The sequence below is a fragment of the Pristis pectinata genome, chromosome 3, assembly GCF_009764475.1.
Source record: "Pristis pectinata isolate sPriPec2 chromosome 3, sPriPec2.1.pri, whole genome shotgun sequence".
NCBI lineage: Eukaryota > Metazoa > Chordata > Chondrichthyes > Rhinopristiformes > Pristidae > Pristis > Pristis pectinata.
In genome coordinates, this window is record NC_067407.1 from 54165266 (window position 1) to 54186368 (window position 21103).

The following is a 21103-nucleotide window of genomic DNA, read 5'->3' on the forward strand; positions in this document are numbered from 1 at the left end:
TGGCTTTGTGACAAGCAGTAACTGGTTTGTGATAATTCAGACAAATGATCCTGCTTAAACCAAGGGTCCAATTTTCAGTCAGATGATAAGAACTGAATACTTGCATTATTGCAGCATATAAAATTTTGATCCATTGTTTGCAAAGGTGTAAGCTAGCACAGATGAGGTGACAGGGTTATGTTATCAGTGCACTTATTGGGGTGATCTCTTTCCTTCGAGGCAAATGGATCTCTACAAGTGTCTGACAGTTCTGTAAGCAGAGACTGTGAAAATGCAATAAAGGGTTTCTATTTCAGTAAATTAGTAGTTGATATGTCAGTCCTCGACCTCCTCCACTGCCAGGAGAATTCCAAGCACAAATTGGAGGAACAGCACCTCATTTTCCATCTTGGAACCCTTGCAGCCCAACGGCATGAACATTGAATTCTCCCACTTTAAATAATCCCCACTCCCCCTCCCCACTGCCCCAACGATGCTTCTCTTCTTCCCTTTCCTAGCCTCTTTTTTTCTGCCTTTTTTTCCTTTCTCTCCTTACCTTTGATCTGTCCCCTGTTGGATCTGCTCTCCCCTCCTCCCCCGCACCTGCCTATCACTATCTCTTACCTGCATCTACCCATCACCCACCTTGTGCCCACCCCGCCTCCCTCTTTTGTCCACCTATCACTGCTCTGCTTTTTCCCTCCTATATACTTGGCTTCCCCCTTTCCCTATCTTCAGTCCTGAAGAAGGGTCCTGACCCGAAATGTTGACCACCTGCTTTTCTCCACAGAGGCTGCCTGGCCTGCTGAGTTCCTCCAGTGTCATTTGTTGTTTTCATCTGAATTCCAGCATCTGCAGTCCTTTGTTTCCCAATTAGTAGATCTTTCAGCATAAAGATTCAGAACCCTGCCTTGAACAAGAATGTCTGTGATCCGTTCTCAGTCCTCGACCATTATTCCACTTTCTCAACCTGGAGATATCAATGAACAATCTGAGGCATCGACTTGTGTATGACAGTAATTTCCAACTGGAAAAGCAGGGTCTTGAGGAGTTTAGATTCGGAAGGATGGAAGCATTTCCCTTAGCAAAGGGGTCAATAGCAAAGGGAATACCAATACATCCCACTGTGATGAGCCTATTGAACGGTTCCCTTATACGATGAGATGGACTCTGACCTCACAATCTACCTTGTTGTGACCTTGCACCTTACTGTCTACCTGCACTGCACTTCCCCTGTAGCTGTGACACTTTACTCTGTGCTGTTACTGTTTTTACCTGTACTACGTCAATGCACTCTGTACTAACTCAATGTAACTGCACTGTGTAATGAATTGACCTGTACGATCGGTATGCAAGACAAGTTTTTCAACTGTACCCTCGGTGCAAGAGACAATAATAAACCAATACCAATAATTTGGGAGCATAATCTGAAGAAAATGGCATCATGATTATAGGAAGAATGTGATAACTCTAGGGAGGGTGCGGGTGAAATTTGACAGGGGTGGGGTGTTTTAATTATGAAGAGAGAACAGCTGAGGTGGATTTGTTTCCCTTTGGATCAATGAGGCTGACGGGAGATTTAATTGAGATGTTATGAGATTATGAGAAACCAAGGTAAGGTGGTTAGGAAGGAAGCATTTCCCATCGCAAAGAGGTCAATAATCTGAGAGCATAACTCAAAGAAAATGGCAGCATGAGGGAGGACTTTTCCTCAGAGAACATTAAGGCTCTGAAGCCCATTGCCTGAGTGGTGGTGTGCTCTAACTTGTAAGGCTACAGAGAGAGAGCTAGGGAAGTCGAATCAAACTACTTTTGCCCACCTACCCCACCCTTTTTGTTGTCATGGACACTCAGGATAAAGGCCTTCTCCTGTGCTGTAAACCTGTGATTCCACAGCCCTGATGAGTAGGGAAACAGGATTTAAAGAGTCCTTTAAAAGAGCCAGCATAGCATGAAGACTGAATGGTCTTCTTCCATAATAAATGGGAAGCAGAGCAGGCGTTACTGAAAATGGAAAATAATTCAAAACCCTTCAGAAGGGAAAGTTAACCTCAATTAGAATTCTGACGGCACAATTTGAATCTCCTTCAAACCATGAAGTGAAATGTGACTCAAGTGTGGGATCACTCAATAAATTTGTTCTGCTGCTACGGAGATTCAGCTGTGTGCTGCCTGTTTACATCAACACTAATTACTCTGTTCTTCCCTCAGGACAGTTAGTGAGATACAATTAAAATGTGCTCTCAAAGTTGGCTACACTGTCTGGGATGTGGAATGTTTAATGTCCGAGCACGGACAAGATTTTTCCCCCAAATGTTCTCGTCTCTGCCTTGATGTGGTGACAGATACCGGAGTGCTGGACCTGTTGAAGATGACAGCCCTCTGTACCCCACCAGAATGATTGTTTCTCCAGTATCAGGCATTGGAGCCGAGATTTTCCAATTAGGATTAATGCAGAGCCAATTAGAAAGTCTAGGCTAAGCACGAGCTGACTTCATCACAATTGCAATGTCTTCATCCACTACCCATACATATGCATATATGCGCGCATAGACAAACACACACACACACACACACATATACACACACAGTCTTCACCACAGTAGACAGGTTGGATCCTTGGCGATGACCTTTTGCCCTTATCAGACTGTAGTGGCAGATGACAGCACCACCAGTGCAGCATTTGCAAACGTCCAAGGGAAACCCGTTTGCCTCTGAAGTGAAAGTTTGCTTTGGCCTGGCCCCTACCAGTTTTGGTTGTGCTGGGACCTAGCAAACTAATGCTGACCAGCCTGTGCGAGGAGGGTGAGCCCAGCCTCATTGGATAAACACAATGCAAGAGTATCTATCAAGAGATCTACATTGTAACTAAGCATCAGCAGCTCTGTAAATATTGCAAATTAACTGGATTAGATGTGCTTGTCGTTTTGTCAATGATAAGAAGAAAACAGACCCCTTGGAAATGGCAGCAAAAGCTTTAAAAAAGGATTATCACCAGAATTACTCTCCCAAGGGTAATGTGGTTTCTATGGATCCGGGCATCAACACAGCCAGTCCTTATATGGGAAATGTTGAGTGCCTGAAAAAGTGCTTTTAGGGTTACCTTTCTGACCTTGTGAAGATCCGGTTCGTTTCGTACTGCGTCCAAGTCAGTCACGCCTCGGCTGAAGTCAGCCTCTGTACCGTCATGCAGAGGGGGATCGACAGCATCTATATCAGTCTCTTCTGAAGCTTCCCTCCCTGTGCCAGTCTGGTGCCGAGCTGGTGCGGAATCAGAGGCAACACAAAGGATTAATCACTGTTAGATAGGGTGAGATTCAGAACAATTGAAGAACTTCGTGGCATGTGACTATCTGACATGTAGAAATGTAAGGGGAATTAATTTTTTGTGCCTAAAAGATGTCTCACCTGGCAGGCTTGGTAATTATTTCAGGTGTCCCTGATGGACAGCTAAAAAGCTCCCTGACATTTGCAACTGAGGGATTGAATGTCTGGTTCAAGGATTACCACCAATCTCTGACACGGCTGTGGAATGCAGGAGACTAAAAATTTGCCACTGTGAGTTCCAAGAGTAGATTTTATCTTCCCAGCTTACACAAGTGGACTTGATGTTCTCTTTCAACCTGGAACAAAAATCAATGGCAATTCTCTGCTGAAGTTCAGCCTGTGCTGCTTTCTCTGATGTACTTTACTGAGGCAGCGAGCCCTCCTGCTGGAAACTGGATGAAAATATCCAGTAGGATTGCCTTGATTTCCTATAGTGGACAAGATAACCACATCTAAAAGGGAAATTGACTGCCCTGTATGATAATAGTATGGTGCACCTTTCTCTTGACCCATGAGAATCAACTCCTGTGGGGGTCCTGAGCTGAATGGCTCCGTGATGATACTTGTCCCAGATTCGCCCAATATTCCCAGGAAATGAGATCAGCGAGGGGCACTGATGGCTTGTTACTTACCTTTGCAAGAAGTCTAATCTTTCCTTACAGCCATCCTTTTGATGGGGACTTCTGAGAACAGGCAAAACAAGCTGCCCATAATACACTTTGGAGCTGGCTAAGGCCACCAGGAGACCTTTCAAAGACTGCACTGACAAGAAGCTTAAAATACTGTCCCTTATTTTTGAAACACAATGCTGGCAACTCAAGAGCTATCATTAGGTAAAGATGCATGTACAACCCTTGCATCAATCACCGTTACTTATCGCTTATCTTGTGGCGACTCACCTTACCGGTATCAAACCGGATCGCGAGATCATGAGCGTCGTCGGAGGCCCCGACCCAAGACGGCACGGGGCCCTCTCTTTTCTCCATCGTTGGGCTAGGAAAGCCCACACGCGGGAAGGCCAGGTGACCCGCACGTGACCCGAAGCGCAGGAAGAGTTTCGGTATTAAAAGGCGCACCGCATCGCTGTCAAGCAATCAACTTCTGACTCCAAGCAACAGATTCCGTGTCTTTATTCTATGGTAGTGTAGCTAGCCGCTACAATCTCATATTTTCTTACCACACAGAAGGAAGCTATTTAGCCCATTGAGTCAATGTCGGCTCTCAAATCAAGCCAATCAATCCTATCCCCCTCTCATTTCCTTGTAATCTATTCTCTCCCCCCCAGATTCTACCACCCACCTGTGCTTGTGGCAAGTTACAGTAGACAATTAACTTACCAACAAAAGGATTGTAGGGCTATGGGAGAAAACCAGAGCACCCGTAGGAAACTTATGCTTTTTAAGGTGCCCGCAACTCATGGACATTATAGAACCCGTGGCTTCCATTTCCAAAGTTATTTAAAAGCATCGGTACTTAGAACATAAAACAAAGAACAGTACAGCACAGAACAGGCCCTTTGGCCCACAATGTTGTGCCGACACAGCTAATCCCTCCTACCTACAGAATGCCCATATCCCTCCATTTTCCTCTCATTCATGTGCCCATCCAAGACCCTTTTAAAAGCCCCCAGTGAATTTGCCTCCACCACCCTATCAGGCAATGCATTCCAGGCATCCACCACTCAGTAAAAAACGTACCCCTCACGTCTGTTCTGAACCCACTCCCTCTCACCTTAAATGCATGCCCTCTGGTATTGGATCGCTCAACAATGGGGAAAAAGATATTGCTTGTCCACCCTATCTATGCCCCTCATCATTTTATACACTTCCATTCATTCATTCAGTACTCTGGGGCAATCAGAAGCTGGAAACAAGCCTGGCTTTACCCATTGATTTACTGAAGAGTTTTGAGGTCATTAACTAACAGCTCCCTGCTTGTGGATCTGCTTTTCAAATTTCCCTACTGATGAAGGCAACCTGATCTGTCAACTACCCCATCTCTCTGTTCCTTTAATGAGTGGAGCCACCCTATCAGATTTCCTACCCTAACAAGCAGAATGATAAGCCATCCTCTACGTTAATGTCAACCCAACCCTAAAAAATCAATGGTGCCTCCCTCTTCCTATGTAACCACACTAACTTGACAATGGTCTGAGTGCACAGAGGAATTGTGTTGTATTATTATAATGCTATTCAGATTAATGATGCTTTATATTAATAGTAATAGTGTCAGTTATAGCAACTCAAATAGCAGATTTACACGGGCTGGCACCCAACAACTCAGTAAAAAGCTGGTATTAGTTTGTTAAGATGAAGAAACAGATAAGCATCTAAAAGGTAATAAATAGAGCATTAATCACTTGCTTAGGTGTACACACTGCACACGGCCATTTAACAGTGGCTGCCCTTATTACAATAGACTCTTAACTGCTGTGCCCACAACCGTTTCTTGATTTCAACCAGCTGAACCGTTGTGTTAAAATCGAGTCTTGCAAAAATGCAAAGCTTAACACCCTTCACAAATATGTTTTCTACTTGTGGATGAGTCAACGGTATGCCACATGACTGACTGACAAGAGTCGAGCTGGATGGCTTCCCCAGAACTCAAGTCCACCTGAAGCAGCATCAGGACACAGAAGAAGCCACTGGTATGCAGGGTGGTTGGAAGTGCTCAGGACCTTTGTTGTGCCCTCAGATCATCTTAAGAGTCATAGAGCTATGGAAACAGGCCCTTTGACACAACTTGTCCCTGCTGACCAAATTGTCTAACTTGAGCAAGTCCCATTTCCCTGCATTTGGCCCACATCCCTCTAAAACCTATCCTATCCATGCACCTGCCTAAAAGTCTTTTAAACATTATAATTGTACCCGTCTCTACCAGTTCCTCCGGAAACTCATTCCATATGTACACCAATCTCTGTGGGAAAAAGTCAGCCCTCAGATCCCTTTTAAAATTTTCTCCTCTCAACTTAAACCTGTACCCACTAGCTTTAGACTTCCTTACAGGTTGAGGTCACTTTGTACCTGATCTTCCCAGTGTGGCAATCCTGTTTATTGCATCCACAGGAAGCAGGAAACAGCAGTGAAGTGGCCAGAAACCAGCAACAGAGTGACTCCCTCCCATAGTCTGCTCCTGACATTTGTCCCCGTAGCGTGGCATTGAAATAGCACCTGTTCCGCAGACCTATTTGACTCTGCATTTGTGATACAGGAATACTTTGGTGTCCTATGCAGCAGCAAACTAACAAAGATTGATACTGTCTGAATCATTCAGTATGAGAAACATAACTCGGTCTCAAACATCCACATTACCGAGAAGATAAGGGCAATTTTAACCCTCAGCACAGATGAGGTAGGATGTTAAAATGTGAATAATCTCAAACCCAAAACAGCCGAACAGAAACAGAGTCATTGCGAGCCTGTCAGAAGGAAAACCCACTCCTAGCTGACCCTGGGTGACAGACTTTTACTTGAATTTAATATTTTTGTGTTGGCTGGGTTCATCAGATCTCAGGGAAAACCAGCAACAGAATGCTGGCAAAGGCTGTTGGATCCACCATGTAAAGACTGTCAGTGCATTGCTTGTGAACTAGAAGGAGCCCTGACCAACAACATTTGGAACCGCCTAACAACCTGTTTCACTGTCAATCCCTCTATTCCCCCCACTCCTTACCGAGGAGGAGAAGAGGAGGAGTGGTGACTTGGTAGAGGTGTACAAGAGGATCAGATGCATAGATCGAGTGGACAGTCAGAGACTTTTTTCCCAGGGCGAAAATGGCTAACACGAGGGGGACATAATTTTAGGGTGATTGGAGGAAGGTATAAGGGGGACGTAAGTTATTTACACAGAGAGTGGTGGTGCATGGAAACGCACTGCCTGCAGAGGTTGTGGGGGCAGATACATTAGGGACATTTAAGAGGCTGAAATGGGGGGCTATGTGGGAGGGAAGGATTAGATAGATATTAAAGCAGGATAAAATATCGGCACATCATTGTGGGCCGAAGGGCCTGTACTGTGCTGTAATGTTCTATGTTAATATGTCCTCTGATCAGAAACCACCCCATCCTAGCCATTGATATCTTGCTTCCAATCTAGCCCACTATCTCCCCAATCTGTCTCTCCTCCCAACAAATTAGTCCCAAGCCCCCCTAAAGGCAACATCACCAAACACCTACATCTACACAAATACCATCCTTCAATCTCTCCTTCCATATGTCCTCCAATCCCCACCTGGACCTCCATTTTATGATCTCTGATCACCCCAAACCACAACTCATTTCTCAGCCTTTGATCCTCCCCCCACCCCCCACCACACCCCAAATTCTCCAGGCCTCCAATCTCTCTTCATCCACCCCTTCCCTTTCCTGAATCCCCACACTCCCCTTCCTGCTCCAGTTGTGGGCTTAGTGTCCAAAGTTCACCACCTATCTGCTGCTTGACTGGCACTGGGAAACAGTGCCTGCTATTAAATTCAGCAGGGGCCGAGGGGAGCCTGTTCTTCCACTGTTCCTGAACACAAAACTGACCCACCCTCCTCCTTCCCAAGTATATTTCAATTCAGGCTTGTGTGGTAGATGAATAAAACAGTCAGACATGAGCTTGTAAAGCTAATCTAAACTGGAAATTGGTTTAGATAAAAGCTTTGACCTGCAGGAGAGGATTGCTCTATCCAGATACCAAACTAAACACATCTGGTCTGTAATACTGGCCTGCAATTCACCAGCTCTTCCAGGCAAAACTAACACCAGTAGCACAATTCTCTAATCAAGAAACATGAACTGACCTTGACGAGAGTGTATATTAACTTAGTAAAAAAAAAATTTATGGTCCTCGATGGGAACTATACAAAATTGAATGCCACACTTTTTAACAAATAATATGATCTGATAGTGATCTATACACTAATGCTCTGTTAACAATCAAAATGACCAAGCGTTCACCTAAAATGAGCAAAACTTTACACCAAGGATTCAGCAAATGCCAGATGTATGAAGCATTCAGTGAGATAATTAACAGGCTGTGAAGAGCATCAGTGGACAATATTTTTGCTCCAGTGGATCTGCTGCAGGAACTAATGAGGTAAATGGACACCTACACAATGGAGTGACAGTATTTCCTTGGCACTAACTGATGCCAATGTGCGTTCAGCAACGTCCAGCTGGGTATGACTGGATTTCTGAAGTTCAGCAGCATAACAAGTGATACAGGAAGCAAATTTCTTAAGGGTATAATTCGTGAATTAATTTTGTAAGTTTTGTTATTGTGGAGCAAAGCATGGTTTCGTCCATCAGTCGAAGCAGCAGACTTATTTAACACCCATTAGCAAACATTGATTCAGACATCCAGCTATCCTCTCCTAATGCTTTTCTTCTTGCCTGCTTATCTCGCCGTCTTTATGGTCAACTGTTCCTCCAGGTGTGCTAGAATGACTACTGAGATGGTTTATAAGCTTGGCCATGCGAGAAAGGAGAAGGGGATAAGACCAATGAGAACATTCTCATTAAACATGAGCCGAGTTTAATTTAAATGTTTTTGTAGTTCTGAAGCCTCATTTATATGTCAAACCAGGAGATTTAATTACAAAATTAGGATCTGTGCATTTACACACGCATTTTTAACAGAAAAATTCCACAGATAGGTTAGGATGTAGCCTCCAAATTTGTCAAAAGAAATGATATTTAATGAAAACTCCGGAAGGTATAAGCAGTCAAGGACATGACTGTTTACGGTCGGGGAATGGTCAAAGGAATGGAGAGGGTTTGAGAGGGAGAAGGTTACGGAGGTGAGGTGAAGAGAAGGAAAGGTGTGGCGAATAGAGGGATTAAAGGCAAGAATTCTGAGGAATGCAAGAGCCATGCAAGTCGAGGAGGATAGGAATTGTTGTAGCAGAGGTCACCGCAATGGATGGGGTGGCACAATACAGGATTGGAGCCAGGAGAACTGCAGTGATGGGCTGGATTTTAAGGTGGGAGGGAGGTTGTTCCCTGCAGATGATGTGGCAGAATTGGGACAACTGAGAAACCATTTTACAAATTTAACCGCAGGATTTCTTTAAGCGGAGTTCTCACCCACCTGCCATCTGGTTGACCCACTGGCAAATGGCCTTTTTCAAAAGGCTGAAGCCCACCAGAGGTAGGTGAGAGTGAGAGGGTATCTCTGGGGTGAGAAGTGGCTCATTAAGCCCAAGTTCTGGGGGGAGGCCAATGATGGTGAACAGGGGGAGGGGGAGGGGCAGTGTGGTGAACAGGTGGAGGGGCAGTGTGGAAGGCAGATGTCTTTTTAAATCTATTAATTCATTATCCATCCTTACCTACCCTCGAGAGGGTGGTGAGCTGTCTTCTTGAACCATTGCAGTCCTTTTATAACTGACCCCTACAATCCTCCTTGGTAGGGTGTCACATGATTCAAACCCAGCGATGCTGAAGGAATGGCAATATACTTTCAAGTCAGAATGGAGTCCGACTTGGAGGAAACATAGAGGTGAAGTGTTCCAATGCATCTGAAGCCCTGAGCTTTCTTTCTGGTGGAGGTTGCAGGTCTGGGAAGAGCTGTTCAGTAGACTACGTGAGTAACTGCATTCCAGATCGGATGCAAAGAAGAACTGACGGGCTTTGTTTCTGCAAGATGTTGAATCTGAAAGAATCATTCCTGCTCTTCCCCGACTACAGGTAGTGCTGACAAGGCACTTACCTCACGGGCTCATCCCTCCTTGCCTGCCTTCAGCTGTCAAGTTTCTTGAGACATACAGACCACCTGCTCCTCACCCTGCTTCCATTAAAACTGGAAATGGATGGGACCATTGGTTCCTGCTGCAGATTTGACTTCTGACACAACCCAAGCCTATCCAATTTGTTTTCTAAGGATAAAGAGGGACTTAGATCAGCTGGAATGTTGGGGGGGAGCAGTGACACATGGAACTTAGTCTACGCGAGTGTGAAGTAATGCATTTTGTGACGTCAAAGCCCTGGCAGGACATACACAGTAAATGGCAGAGATCCCAGGAGTGTTGATGTACAGAGTGACCTTGGTGTACAAGTTCATAGCTCCCTAAAACTTGCAATGCAGGTGGACAGTGAAAGGGGCATTTGGTATCCTTGCCTTCATAGGCTGGGGCATTGCGTATAAGAGTTGGGACATCATGTTGTAGCTGTACAAAACATTGGTTAGGCTGCACTTTGGGGTATTGTGTACAGTTCTGGTCACCACACTACAGGAAGGATGTGGTAGCAATAGAGAGAGTGCAGAAGAGATTCACTAGGATGCTGCCTGGAATGAAGGGCTGTAGTCACAAGGAGAGGCTGGGTTTATTCTCACTGGAGCATAGGAGGCTCAGGGGTGACCTATATAGAGATCTGTTTAGATTATGAGGAGTATAGATAGGTAGAGTCTTTTTCTCAGGGTAGAGAGTCTAAAACTAGAGGGCATAGGTTTAAGGTGAGAAGGGAGAAATTTAAACAAGATCTGCGGGGCAAGTTTTTCACATAGAGGGTGATGTCTAAATGGAATGAGCTGCCAGAGGATGTGGTTGGGGTGGATACAATTACAAGGGTTAAAAACACATTTAGACAAATTCTTGGATAGGAAAGATGCAGAAGGTTATGGGCCCAATGCAGGCAAATGAAATTAGTGTGAGCAGACATCACGGTCAGCATGGACAAGGTGGGCTGAAAGGGCTTCTTTCTGCGCTGTACAACTCTAAGACTCTAATTCTGCAGAGGCAAGATTCAACCCAGAGTCTGCCAACTACAAAGGCAAGACCGAGGTCTTCAGCAACAGGGGTGTGAGATCGCTGGCTGATGTCATAGGGCCAGTCATAGGCAGTATTTTTTCACGGATCTGAGGTGAGGTTACTTTGGTTGCAAGAAGCCTGAAACAATGGTTGAGGAGGGCGTGCATTCACTGGTGACTCAGACTGAAGACATCAGCTCTGCTCTTCCAATGTGGGGTTTATAAATCACGGGTAAGTTCGAAAGAGTTAAGGAATTAAAATTTAAAAAGAACCACAACCAGCTCAATAAATGCCAGGCCTGAGGTATATTTGATAAAACACACTGGCCTTTATGCCTCTATAGTGTGTTACATTTGCTAATTGTTTCCTTGCTGTGTTGGGATGCAGACTGCTAACCTTGCCCACACTGTGCAGATAACAAAGACAATTACCCCTCAAAGGGAACATAATTAAAACATACCCGAGATATTGGTGACTTCGGCACTCTCTTCACTTTCTTGGTCTTCCTCTCGGCGTACATTCTGCTCAGTGTGCAGGAGGCTCAACTTGTGGCACACTTCAAAGGCCTGTCCTATGGTCCGCACAATCCTCATTGCTTGACTCTGGCACAGGGAGCAGGAAACAGAAAGACTGTAACCAGACGGATTTCAAAGGTGCACTGTCAGAACTATAACATAGACAATGCGAACAGACCACAGTGACAGTTAATCCCTTCCTTCCTTATCAAGGGTGCACCACTTTACACAGCTGCACTGACAAAAGAACGTACAGCACAAAAGCAGGCCATTTGGCCCAAAAAGTCAACATCAGGATCCTCTTGTAGCACTCTTCACCTAACCTGATCAGCATAGTGAACAGTCTTTGTTTGTCTCCCATCTGTTTACCTTTAAATGCATCAATAGTCTTTGCCTCAGTTGCTCCATGTAGTTCCAGATTCTAACCACCTTCTAGGTAACATAACATATGAATAGAAATAGGTCCCTTGTCCTCACTCTGCAATGCAGTAAGATGATGGTTGATCTCTCCTACACTAGCCCCATGTTCTTTCATTTCCTTATAATCCATTGCTATCTGTCTTGAATACTCTGAGCAATGGAGCCTTGCAGACTCTTGAGTAGAGACCTGCAAAGAGTCACTGCCCTCTGGATGGAGAAATTTCTTCTCCACCAGGGATCGATTCAGAGCAAACCCAATGTCAATCAAACCAGTGCTGCTGTTTGTAAAGCTCTCTTGAGCATCTAGTCTGGGTTCACTGCAACGGGACCTGCAATGGCATCAGCATTAGTGGCATTTCTAAAACATTGTTTTGTTAAATGAATACACGACTACTTTTTAGACAGCCCCTGGATTGAGGATGACTTGTCTCCACTCCAGTTCTGTAGGTTGAGGAAGCTGATAAGACCATAACATATACGAGCAGAATTAGGCCATTCGGCCCATCGAATCACTGTTCAATTATGGCTGTTTTTTTTCAACTTCATTCTCCTATCTTCTCCCTGTAACCCTTGATCCCCTTCACCAGTTAAGAACCTATCAATCTCTGCCTTGAATACACATAATGACTTGGCTTCCATAGCCCTCTACGGCAACGAATTCCACAGATTCACCACCAGCTGGCTGAAGAAATTCCTCCTCATCTCAGTTGTAAAGGGATGTCTCTTTATTCCGAGGCTGTGCCCTCAGATCCTGAGTCCAATGGAAAATCAGTGGACTCTGCCACAGGTAGGACAAAAAAGCATGGTGGGTGGTACATCCTTTCAATGCTAACATTGGGTTTCTGTCTGTTCCCAATGCATGGACTTGAGGTTCTTAATATCATCTCAAATGACCTTTCTCCATTTTGAGAGGTCATAGACCAGGGATTCCCAAAGATCAGTGGGGATGTTATACATTTTCAAGGAGGCTTTGAACACATCCTTGAATTGGTCTCTCTGTCCACATGATGGAGCTCAGAAACGAGGGCCTGTTTCGAGACACTCTTAGTGTTGGACATGCAGATGATATAGTGTGCCCGACAGAACCAACTGAGTGTAGTTAGGGCCCCAATACTGGGGGCATTAGCCCGGGAGAAGACTCTAATGTTGGTTTGCTTATTCTGCCATTGGATTTGGAGGATTTTACAGAGTCAGCATTGGAGGTACCTTTCCAGCACTTTGAGATAACTGCTATGAGTAGTCCAAATCTCAGAGGTGGGGGGGGGGGGGGGGTGGGAGTCCCGGCTGCCCACTAGACCAGGAGTTTTTGCGAAGTCTGAGGTCTTGATTTTCACACCTTTTCCCTCAAGACAGTCAAAAGCAGTGCTGGCGAATTTCTTCATCAACATCTATTTTCATTGCTAGGTGGCTCCAGATTTATGAGCAGTGGTCCACATTTTCCAGAGTACTGCCACGGACCTCCGTTATCGGTTATGCAATGGGGATGGGCGATAGAGCACTGTCAGATCTGGTTATTCTGCAGGTTCTTTCAGGAGTCCAGGAATGAGTTGAAAACAACTTGGTAACCCAGTCCCTTGTACATTTCCATTCCCTATCAGGAAGGCCTTAAGGCTCTCTGCTTCTTTCTCAATAACAGACCCAACCAAATCCCCTCCACTACCACCACCACCACCCTCCTCCGTCTGGCAGAACTGGTACATGCCCTCAACAACTTCTCTTCCGACATAACAGGGATAGGGTTCCCCTTGTCCTCACCTACCACCCTGCGAGCTTCCGCATCCAACACATCATCCTCCGCAACTTTCGCCATCGGGCACATTTTCCCCTCCCCTCCCCGCCTTCCGCAGGGATTGCTCTGTCTGCAACTCCCTTGTCTGCTTGTCCCTCCCCACTGATCACCCTCCAGGCACATCTCTGCAACCATGTGAAGTGTCACACCTGCCCCTACACCTCCTCCCTCACCACCATTCAGGGCCCCAGACAGTCCTTCTAGGTGAGGCAGCGCTTCACCTGTGAATCCAAGGGTATCATTTACCGCATCCGGTGCTCCCGGTGCAGCCTCTTCTACATCGGTGAGATCCGCCACAGATTGGGGGAATCGCTACGTCGAGCACCTTCGCTCTGTCTGCCGCAACAACCAGGATCTCCCAGTGGCCAGCCATTTCAATTCCACTTCCCATTCCCACACTGTCATGTCTGTCCACGGCCTCCCCTACTGCCATGTTGAGGCCAGACGCAGGCTGCAGGAACAACACCTCATATTTCGTCTTGGTTGTCTCCAACCTGATGGCATCAACATTGATTTCTCTAACTTCCAGTAAACCCTCCCCCGTGCTTTCCTCTCCACACCCCCCCCCTTTGTTTTCCCTCATTCCTGTGGCCCCTTCACCTTTTCTCTTTCCCCTCCCCTGCCCTCATGACCTGCCCACCTCCATCCCTTTATACCATGGTCTACTGTCCTCTCGTCAGATTCCTTCTTCTCCAGCCCCTTTCCTCTTCCTCCTATCACCTCCCAGCTTCTCCCATCATTACCTTTTACTCCCCCCCCCCACCTACCTACCTTCCCCCTCTCACCTGGACTCACCTATCACCTGCCAGCTTGTGCTCCTCCCCCTCCCTCTACCCTTTTATTTTGGCTTCTGCTGTTTTTGTTTCTCCGACAGCCTCTCTTAATATTTCTGCTTGGGTGGGGGCTTTACACTGGTGTGCAACCAAGCATGCACAGAGATCTCCCTTTGGCAGGAAAATTGGTGTTCCATTCAAATGCCATAAGAAGGCTAGTTAATGCTTGGTTGGGATTTACACTACTCACAAATGAGAAGTTGCAGTGACGAATGCCAAGACAAGCGAGAAAACCAAAATTATGTTTTGACGACAAGCTCACCACCATTGATGGGACAGATATCTTTCAGTGGCCAACCAAATGGGTCCCATCTTATATTGGGCACTGGGCCACTTTGTGGAAAATAATAATTTCTTCTATTCAACTTCATCAGAGAATTTACAGCTTTTCGATGTTGGGCTGCAGAAAAATAAACCTCAAGGAAGCTGCAGTTCTTTATTAAAGTTACAAGTATCGGTTGCTACAAATAGACTTGCAATCCCAAGATGCTGACAATTAAAGTCACTGGTACTTCAAGATGTAATTACAAATTTCAAACTGGCACGATGCACATTTTGGAAAGTGCATGTTAAAATTACACAGACATGTGCACTGTGCACCCAAACATGCCCTATACTAATGTACTAATGGGGGTGTGGGGTCACGTTCTTTTATACTGCTGGATCCACATTATGGACATCCTAACAAAAAAAAAACAACTGGATTAATCCGTTACAACAAAAAATCTGCTGGAAGATCTCAGCAGGTTGAGCAGCATCTGTGGGAGGAAAGGAAATGGTGATGTTTCAGTCCTGATGCAGGGTTTTGACCCAAGACATCGACAATTCCTTCCCTCTCACAGATGCTGCTCGACCTGCTGAGTTCTTCTAGTAGATTGTTTGTTGCTCCAGATTCCAGCATCTGCAGTCTCTTGAGTCTGGATTAATCTGTTATTTTCAGCTGGTTTATTTTTTCCCCGTATTTTCCTTCCTTATTTATCATTGGAGTCACATACCAGGAAACTGAGCCAATATTTAAGCATCCAAGGCTACCTGTCTCAATGCTTCAGAAAAGGCAGTTCTCATGTTAGTAATTTAATTCAAGCTGAGATCCATATGAGCCTGCATTAACACATATTTAATATTATAAAATGCATTCAAAACTCATTCTTCAGGCTTTGAAAATAGTGGGCCAAAACTACGAGGTACTTTGCTCAGCTCTTCCAGCTGTTCAGAAAATGAAAACTAATCTTATGGAAACTAAATAGTAAACTGGGACTTGATGATAACAGGTTGATAAATCAGTGCCCAGTAGCTGATTACTTACAGATTCCTAGAACAATCATGTTTTGATCAGAAGTAATTTATTTTGGACAGGACGTGATAAGGTTATGAATGACAACACACTTTTTTTTTACTAATGATCTCCCTATGATTTTAGGTAGCTCTCACCCAGGAAATAGAGAATACTATGTTATCAAACTACTTAAATGAAATGGAATTTTACACCTGTTAAGTGACCAGATAAAGTCATCATATCTGTTGCAAGAAATGCATTTAATTCTAATCATACAAATATGAAAATTTCTTCTGCATAAAAACACCTCAGTGTGGCTCCAATTGCCTTTAATCAGCTATGAAAATGCTTGAAGCTGGTACAGAATTTTGGAATAAATATCTGCATGCACACTTGCATATGACCTGTGGGTTATTGCTCTGATATGGAGCCCAACACAGTTTTTGATCAGAATTAATTTATTCCATTAACATGGCCAGGGTGCAGAGAAATGTAACCTACCCAAATAATTTACTTTTACATGTTATAAACACAAAGAGAAGTGTTCCCTCAGAAGACAAAGCAGCAAATTATTAAGAGTAGTGTGATTTACAAAATGAAAAAAATAATTCAATTATCTTACAGCATTTCAACAATGATGAATACAAAATAAACTGCCATTAAGCTTATAATTATCTAGCTATGCATTATTGCACAACTATGCACAACAATAATGGGAATTTTCATGTAAATCCCACATTAAACCTCAAATACCTTCCCAAAGCATTTTACAGACAGGTAATCAGATCAAAAATGGGTGCCGAGTCAAAAAGAGAGCTATTAAGAGGCGTTGGTTTAAAGCGTGGATGAAAGTTTTTTTTGAACATTTCAGCAGGTATGCAGAAGACTGATTTAGGCAGGGAATTATGAATTCTTGCCATTTAAATGATTGCTGAGCTCCTGAACATGTAACACCATTATTTTTCCCTTCTTCTTCCCTTCTGAAGGCTGACTTGTTGACATACACCTCATGGGCCTTGGTTTGTGTGGAGCTCTCCACACACAAATGCCTATTATCCACGCATGGACACCAATCAGCAGACAACCGGTTTCTGGCAGGTGTCATAACCAAGCCTAATCATGCCTCTCTCAATGTCCACACAGCACTTTCTAGCAGAGTTACTGATCAATGGTTGCTGACAAAGCAACAAAACTAACCCCTCCTCAAAACAACTGATCTTTTGCCTCCCTTGGCCTACGAGTTACCAAGCCAATTCCAACACCTCCAACTGACCATAGACTGAAGATCAATTGATTTTATGGCCAATGCTTCTACCTTTAATAGCACTAACACACTTGGTCATCTGACAAAGGGTCTCAGAACAGAAACATTAATTATTTTTCTTACCACAGATGTGCATGATCTGTTTCTCCAGTATTGTCTGTTTTTTTTCAGATTTCTGGTGTCTGCAGTTATTTTTTGTGTTTCACTAGTCATTTGATATTCTGGCCTGGGAGTTACTCTACACTGATGATACCAAAATAAATGGAAGGGCAAGTTGTGATGAGGACATTGTGATTCTGCAGTGGGATATAGATTGATTGAGGGACTGTGCACAAACCAGGCAAATGGAGTTTTGTATGGGGAAAGTGAGGTCATGCACTTCCTTAAGAGGAATCAAAGGGTGGATTATTACCAAAATGGGGAGAGACAGAAAGTGAATGAAGTTCAGAGGAATCGAGGTGTCCGAGTGCATGAATTACAAAAAGTTAGCAGGCAGGTCCAACACGTAGTTAAGGCAGCAAATGGCACTTTGGCCTTTATTGTGAAGGGATTGCAGTTTAAGAATAGGGAGGTTTTATTACAGTTGTACAGGGCTTTAGTGAGGATTCATCCGGAATACTGTGTAGAGTTTTGGCCCCTTTACCTACAAAAAGGCATAGTAGCATTGAAAGCAGTCCAAAGAAGAGTCAACAGGCTAATCCCTGCTAAGAATAGGGAGGCTTTATTACAGTTGTACAGGGCTTTGGTGAGGATTCATCTGGAATACTGTGTAGAGTTTTGGCCCCTTTACCTACAAAAAGGCATAGTAGCATTGGAAGCAGTCCAAAGAAGAGTCAACAGGCTAATCCCTGGGATGAGAGGGTTGTCCTAGCAAGAGAAGCTAGACAGTTGGGTCTATATTCCTTGAAGTTTAGAAAATTGCAGGGTGACCTTATACAAACATATGAGATCCTAAGGAGCTTGGTGGTGTAGATGTTGAGATGCTTCACTAGCGGGAGCCACGAACAAGGAGACATAGCTACAAAATAAAGGGCCAGTCATTTAAAACTGAGGTGTGCAGAAATTTCTACTCTTGGAGGGTAGTGAATCTATGAAATTCTCTTCCCCGAGGATGGTAGAGGCTCAGTCAATGGATGTATTTGGGGTGGAAAGAGATAAATACTTGAAAGATTGAACTGAAGGTTATAGGAACTGGCACAGAAGAGATGAGGCCATCAGAGATCAGCCACAATCATACTGAATGGTGGGGCAGGCTTGAGTCGCCCATTATTTTTTTGTGTTCTGTTTCTTATCAGGAATAAAACAGCGTTACGACTTGCGTTAATGCTCTTAGATAAAATCACTTAGAAGGGGAACTGCAATGTGAGGTTCGCAGAACATCATTGTCGGGTTTCCCTGTGTACCGTTGCACTGACGCTTATATTAGCAGCATAGCTTTCCCTATTAACCCATTGCAAGTTCTCACAGTTGTCAGCCTGTAGCCCAGCAGATGCACTCTTTGCAGCCAGTTCTCAAAGGAACATACCACATGACAAGCAAAACGCTTCCAGCAAAAGGTGTGTGTTGCTACTGAATGAATGGATGCTGCAGTAATGGGAGGGGACGAGGAGAGTGGTAAAGAATAGTGTCATCAGCAAGCATCCTCTTTGAGCAAGGGGACCATGGAGACTTTCCAGGAGGTTGCCAGGGAGATTTTAATGAGGGTATGAATGCAGCCTATGAATGCCTACAGTCTGGGAAAACCTACAATGCAGGTAATTCCCTTTGCCTATGCTGCCTGTTCCTGAGGTCTGCATGAAAGCTATGGAGTAAGGGGTTCTGATGCAGCAGTGAGCATCAGACTGTGAAATTTGGCAGAGACTAGAACATAGGATGATACAACACAGGAATAGGGCCTTCAGCCCATGATGTCTGTGCTGCCCATGATGCTAATTTAAACAGCATATCTGCCTGCATGCAGTCTGTATCCCTCAGTTCCCTGTCTGTTCCATTTTGTCTTTTTTTGTTCCTTTTAAGTCTTTGGACAATCCTCTGTCCCCTGCTTACTGTCTGTTCAGTGACACAAGTGACATTTCAGCATTGGGCATGGTTTATTGTTGGCTGGGCTTTGGTCCATACAATCTGGCAAATCTACAGCCATTTGCACATTGGCCCAGAGGAGCTGAAGCTGTATCAAATGCCGTATCTGTGTCCATTTCATAGCAAAGGGACTGCAGTAAAGCTGGGAGTACAGAGGATGGCTTGTGCAAGGTCAGTGATTGTAAGCACTAAGACACAAAGGCTAATGGTAAGTTGAAGTGTGAGTGTAGAAGAGGTGGACAAAAGACACAAATAGACAAATAGATAAAGTTTTGCTGTGACTTCCATGGACTGCAGACCTCAGCTGGAATTTGGATAAAAGGATATTTGGAGACAAGCTGTGTGAACAGATATGGGCCTTTTCTTTCTTTCAGAAGGGCATAATTAAAGCACCTTTCTGGCCAATTTTAACAATTATTTAAGAAGTTCAAAAAAAATTCTAAAATTCCCTGGATTTGGGGAAGGGTGCATACGATTGAATTAAGAAGTTTCATTTTCTATTTTCCAAATAGGTGTGGAGACAGGAAGATACAGAGTAGTTGGCTTCACAGGCTGAGCCAGCACTTAATTGCCCATCCCAAGTTGCCCTTGAGAAGGTGGTGGTGAACTGCCTTCTTGAACCGCTGCAGTCCTTGAGGTGTGGGAAAACCCACAACGTTGTTAGGGAGAGAGTTCCAGGATTTTGACCCAGGGACCGTGAAGGAAAGGCGATATATCATAGGGAAAATCTTAGAACCTATTGTTAGTGATGTTATAGCAGGACACACAAGGGTAATTGGCCAAAGTCAACATTGTCTTTTGAAAGGGAAATCAAGGTTGACCGATTTATTGCATGGCATTAAAGGGTTTTTCTCTGGTTAGAACATAGAACACTACAGCACAGTTGGTAAGATAGAACGAGTGGTGTGCCACTGGGATTGGTGTTCAACCTTTTACATATATAAATGACTTGGATGAAGGCACTAAAGGTATGGTTGGTTGGTAAAGTTGCTGATGACACCATGACAGGTATAAATTAATTGTGAGGAGGACATATGAGTGCAAAGGGATATATAGGGGAGTGAGTGGGCAAAGGTCTGGCAAATGGAGAGTAATGCGAGGAAAATTGTCCATTTTGGCCAGAAGTGTTAAATAAAAACCATTATCTAGTTGGTGAGACACTGCAGAGCTCCGTGGTGAAAAGGGTTCTGGGTGTCCTAGTGCATGGGCCATAAAAGGCAAGTTTTCAAGTATAAGTAATTAGGAGAGCAAACAAAATGGTATTGTTTTATTGTTAAGGGAATGGAACACAAATGTAGGAAGGTTATTTTTCATTTATGAAGGACATCTAGAGTATTGTGTACTGTATCAGTCTCCTTATTTAAGTAAGGATATAAATGGATTGGAAGTAGTTCACTGAAGGTTTACTAGACTATTACTGGAACAGGTGGGTGTCTTATGAAGACAGGTTGGACAGGATAGGCTTGCTTCTACTGGCATTTAGAAGAGTGTTAAGTGACTTGTTTAAAACATACAAGACTATGAGGAATTTTGACAGGGTGCATGTGGATAGGACATTTCCTCTTGTGGGAGAATCTAGAACTAGGGCTCACTGTTTAAAGACAAGGAGTCACCCGTTTAAGACAGGGATGAATCCTCTCCCAGATTACCATGTGGTTTTGGAACTCTCTTCCTCAAAGGACGGCGGAAGCAGAGTCTTTGAATATTTTTAAGGTGGAGGTAGGTAGCTTCTTGATCTGGGTGTAAGGTTATCGGGGATAGATGGGAATGCAGAGTTGAGATTAAAATTAGATCAGCAAAGTGGGTTTAAGGCATGGAATGGCCCACCCCTGCTCCCGATTCATACGTTTGTATGATTTGCTGACCATGCCAATGGTACACAAGGATATGAT

At 44.3% G+C, this 21103-nt stretch overlaps 1 protein-coding gene across 1 annotated transcript in view; it reads right to left on the minus strand.

Annotated features, from left to right (window-relative positions):
* The window catches only part of nos1apa (nitric oxide synthase 1 (neuronal) adaptor protein a), a 318651-nt gene that overhangs the window by 51169 nt on the left and 246379 nt on the right, over window positions 1-21103 (minus strand). The window contains exons 6-7 of the mRNA XM_052012652.1: window positions 11496-11637; window positions 3083-3240 (exon numbers count right to left, since the gene is read on the minus strand). Of these exons, the coding sequence (XP_051868612.1) occupies window positions 3083-3240; window positions 11496-11637 (300 nt within the window). The remainder of the gene's footprint in view (window positions 1-3082; window positions 3241-11495; window positions 11638-21103) is intronic.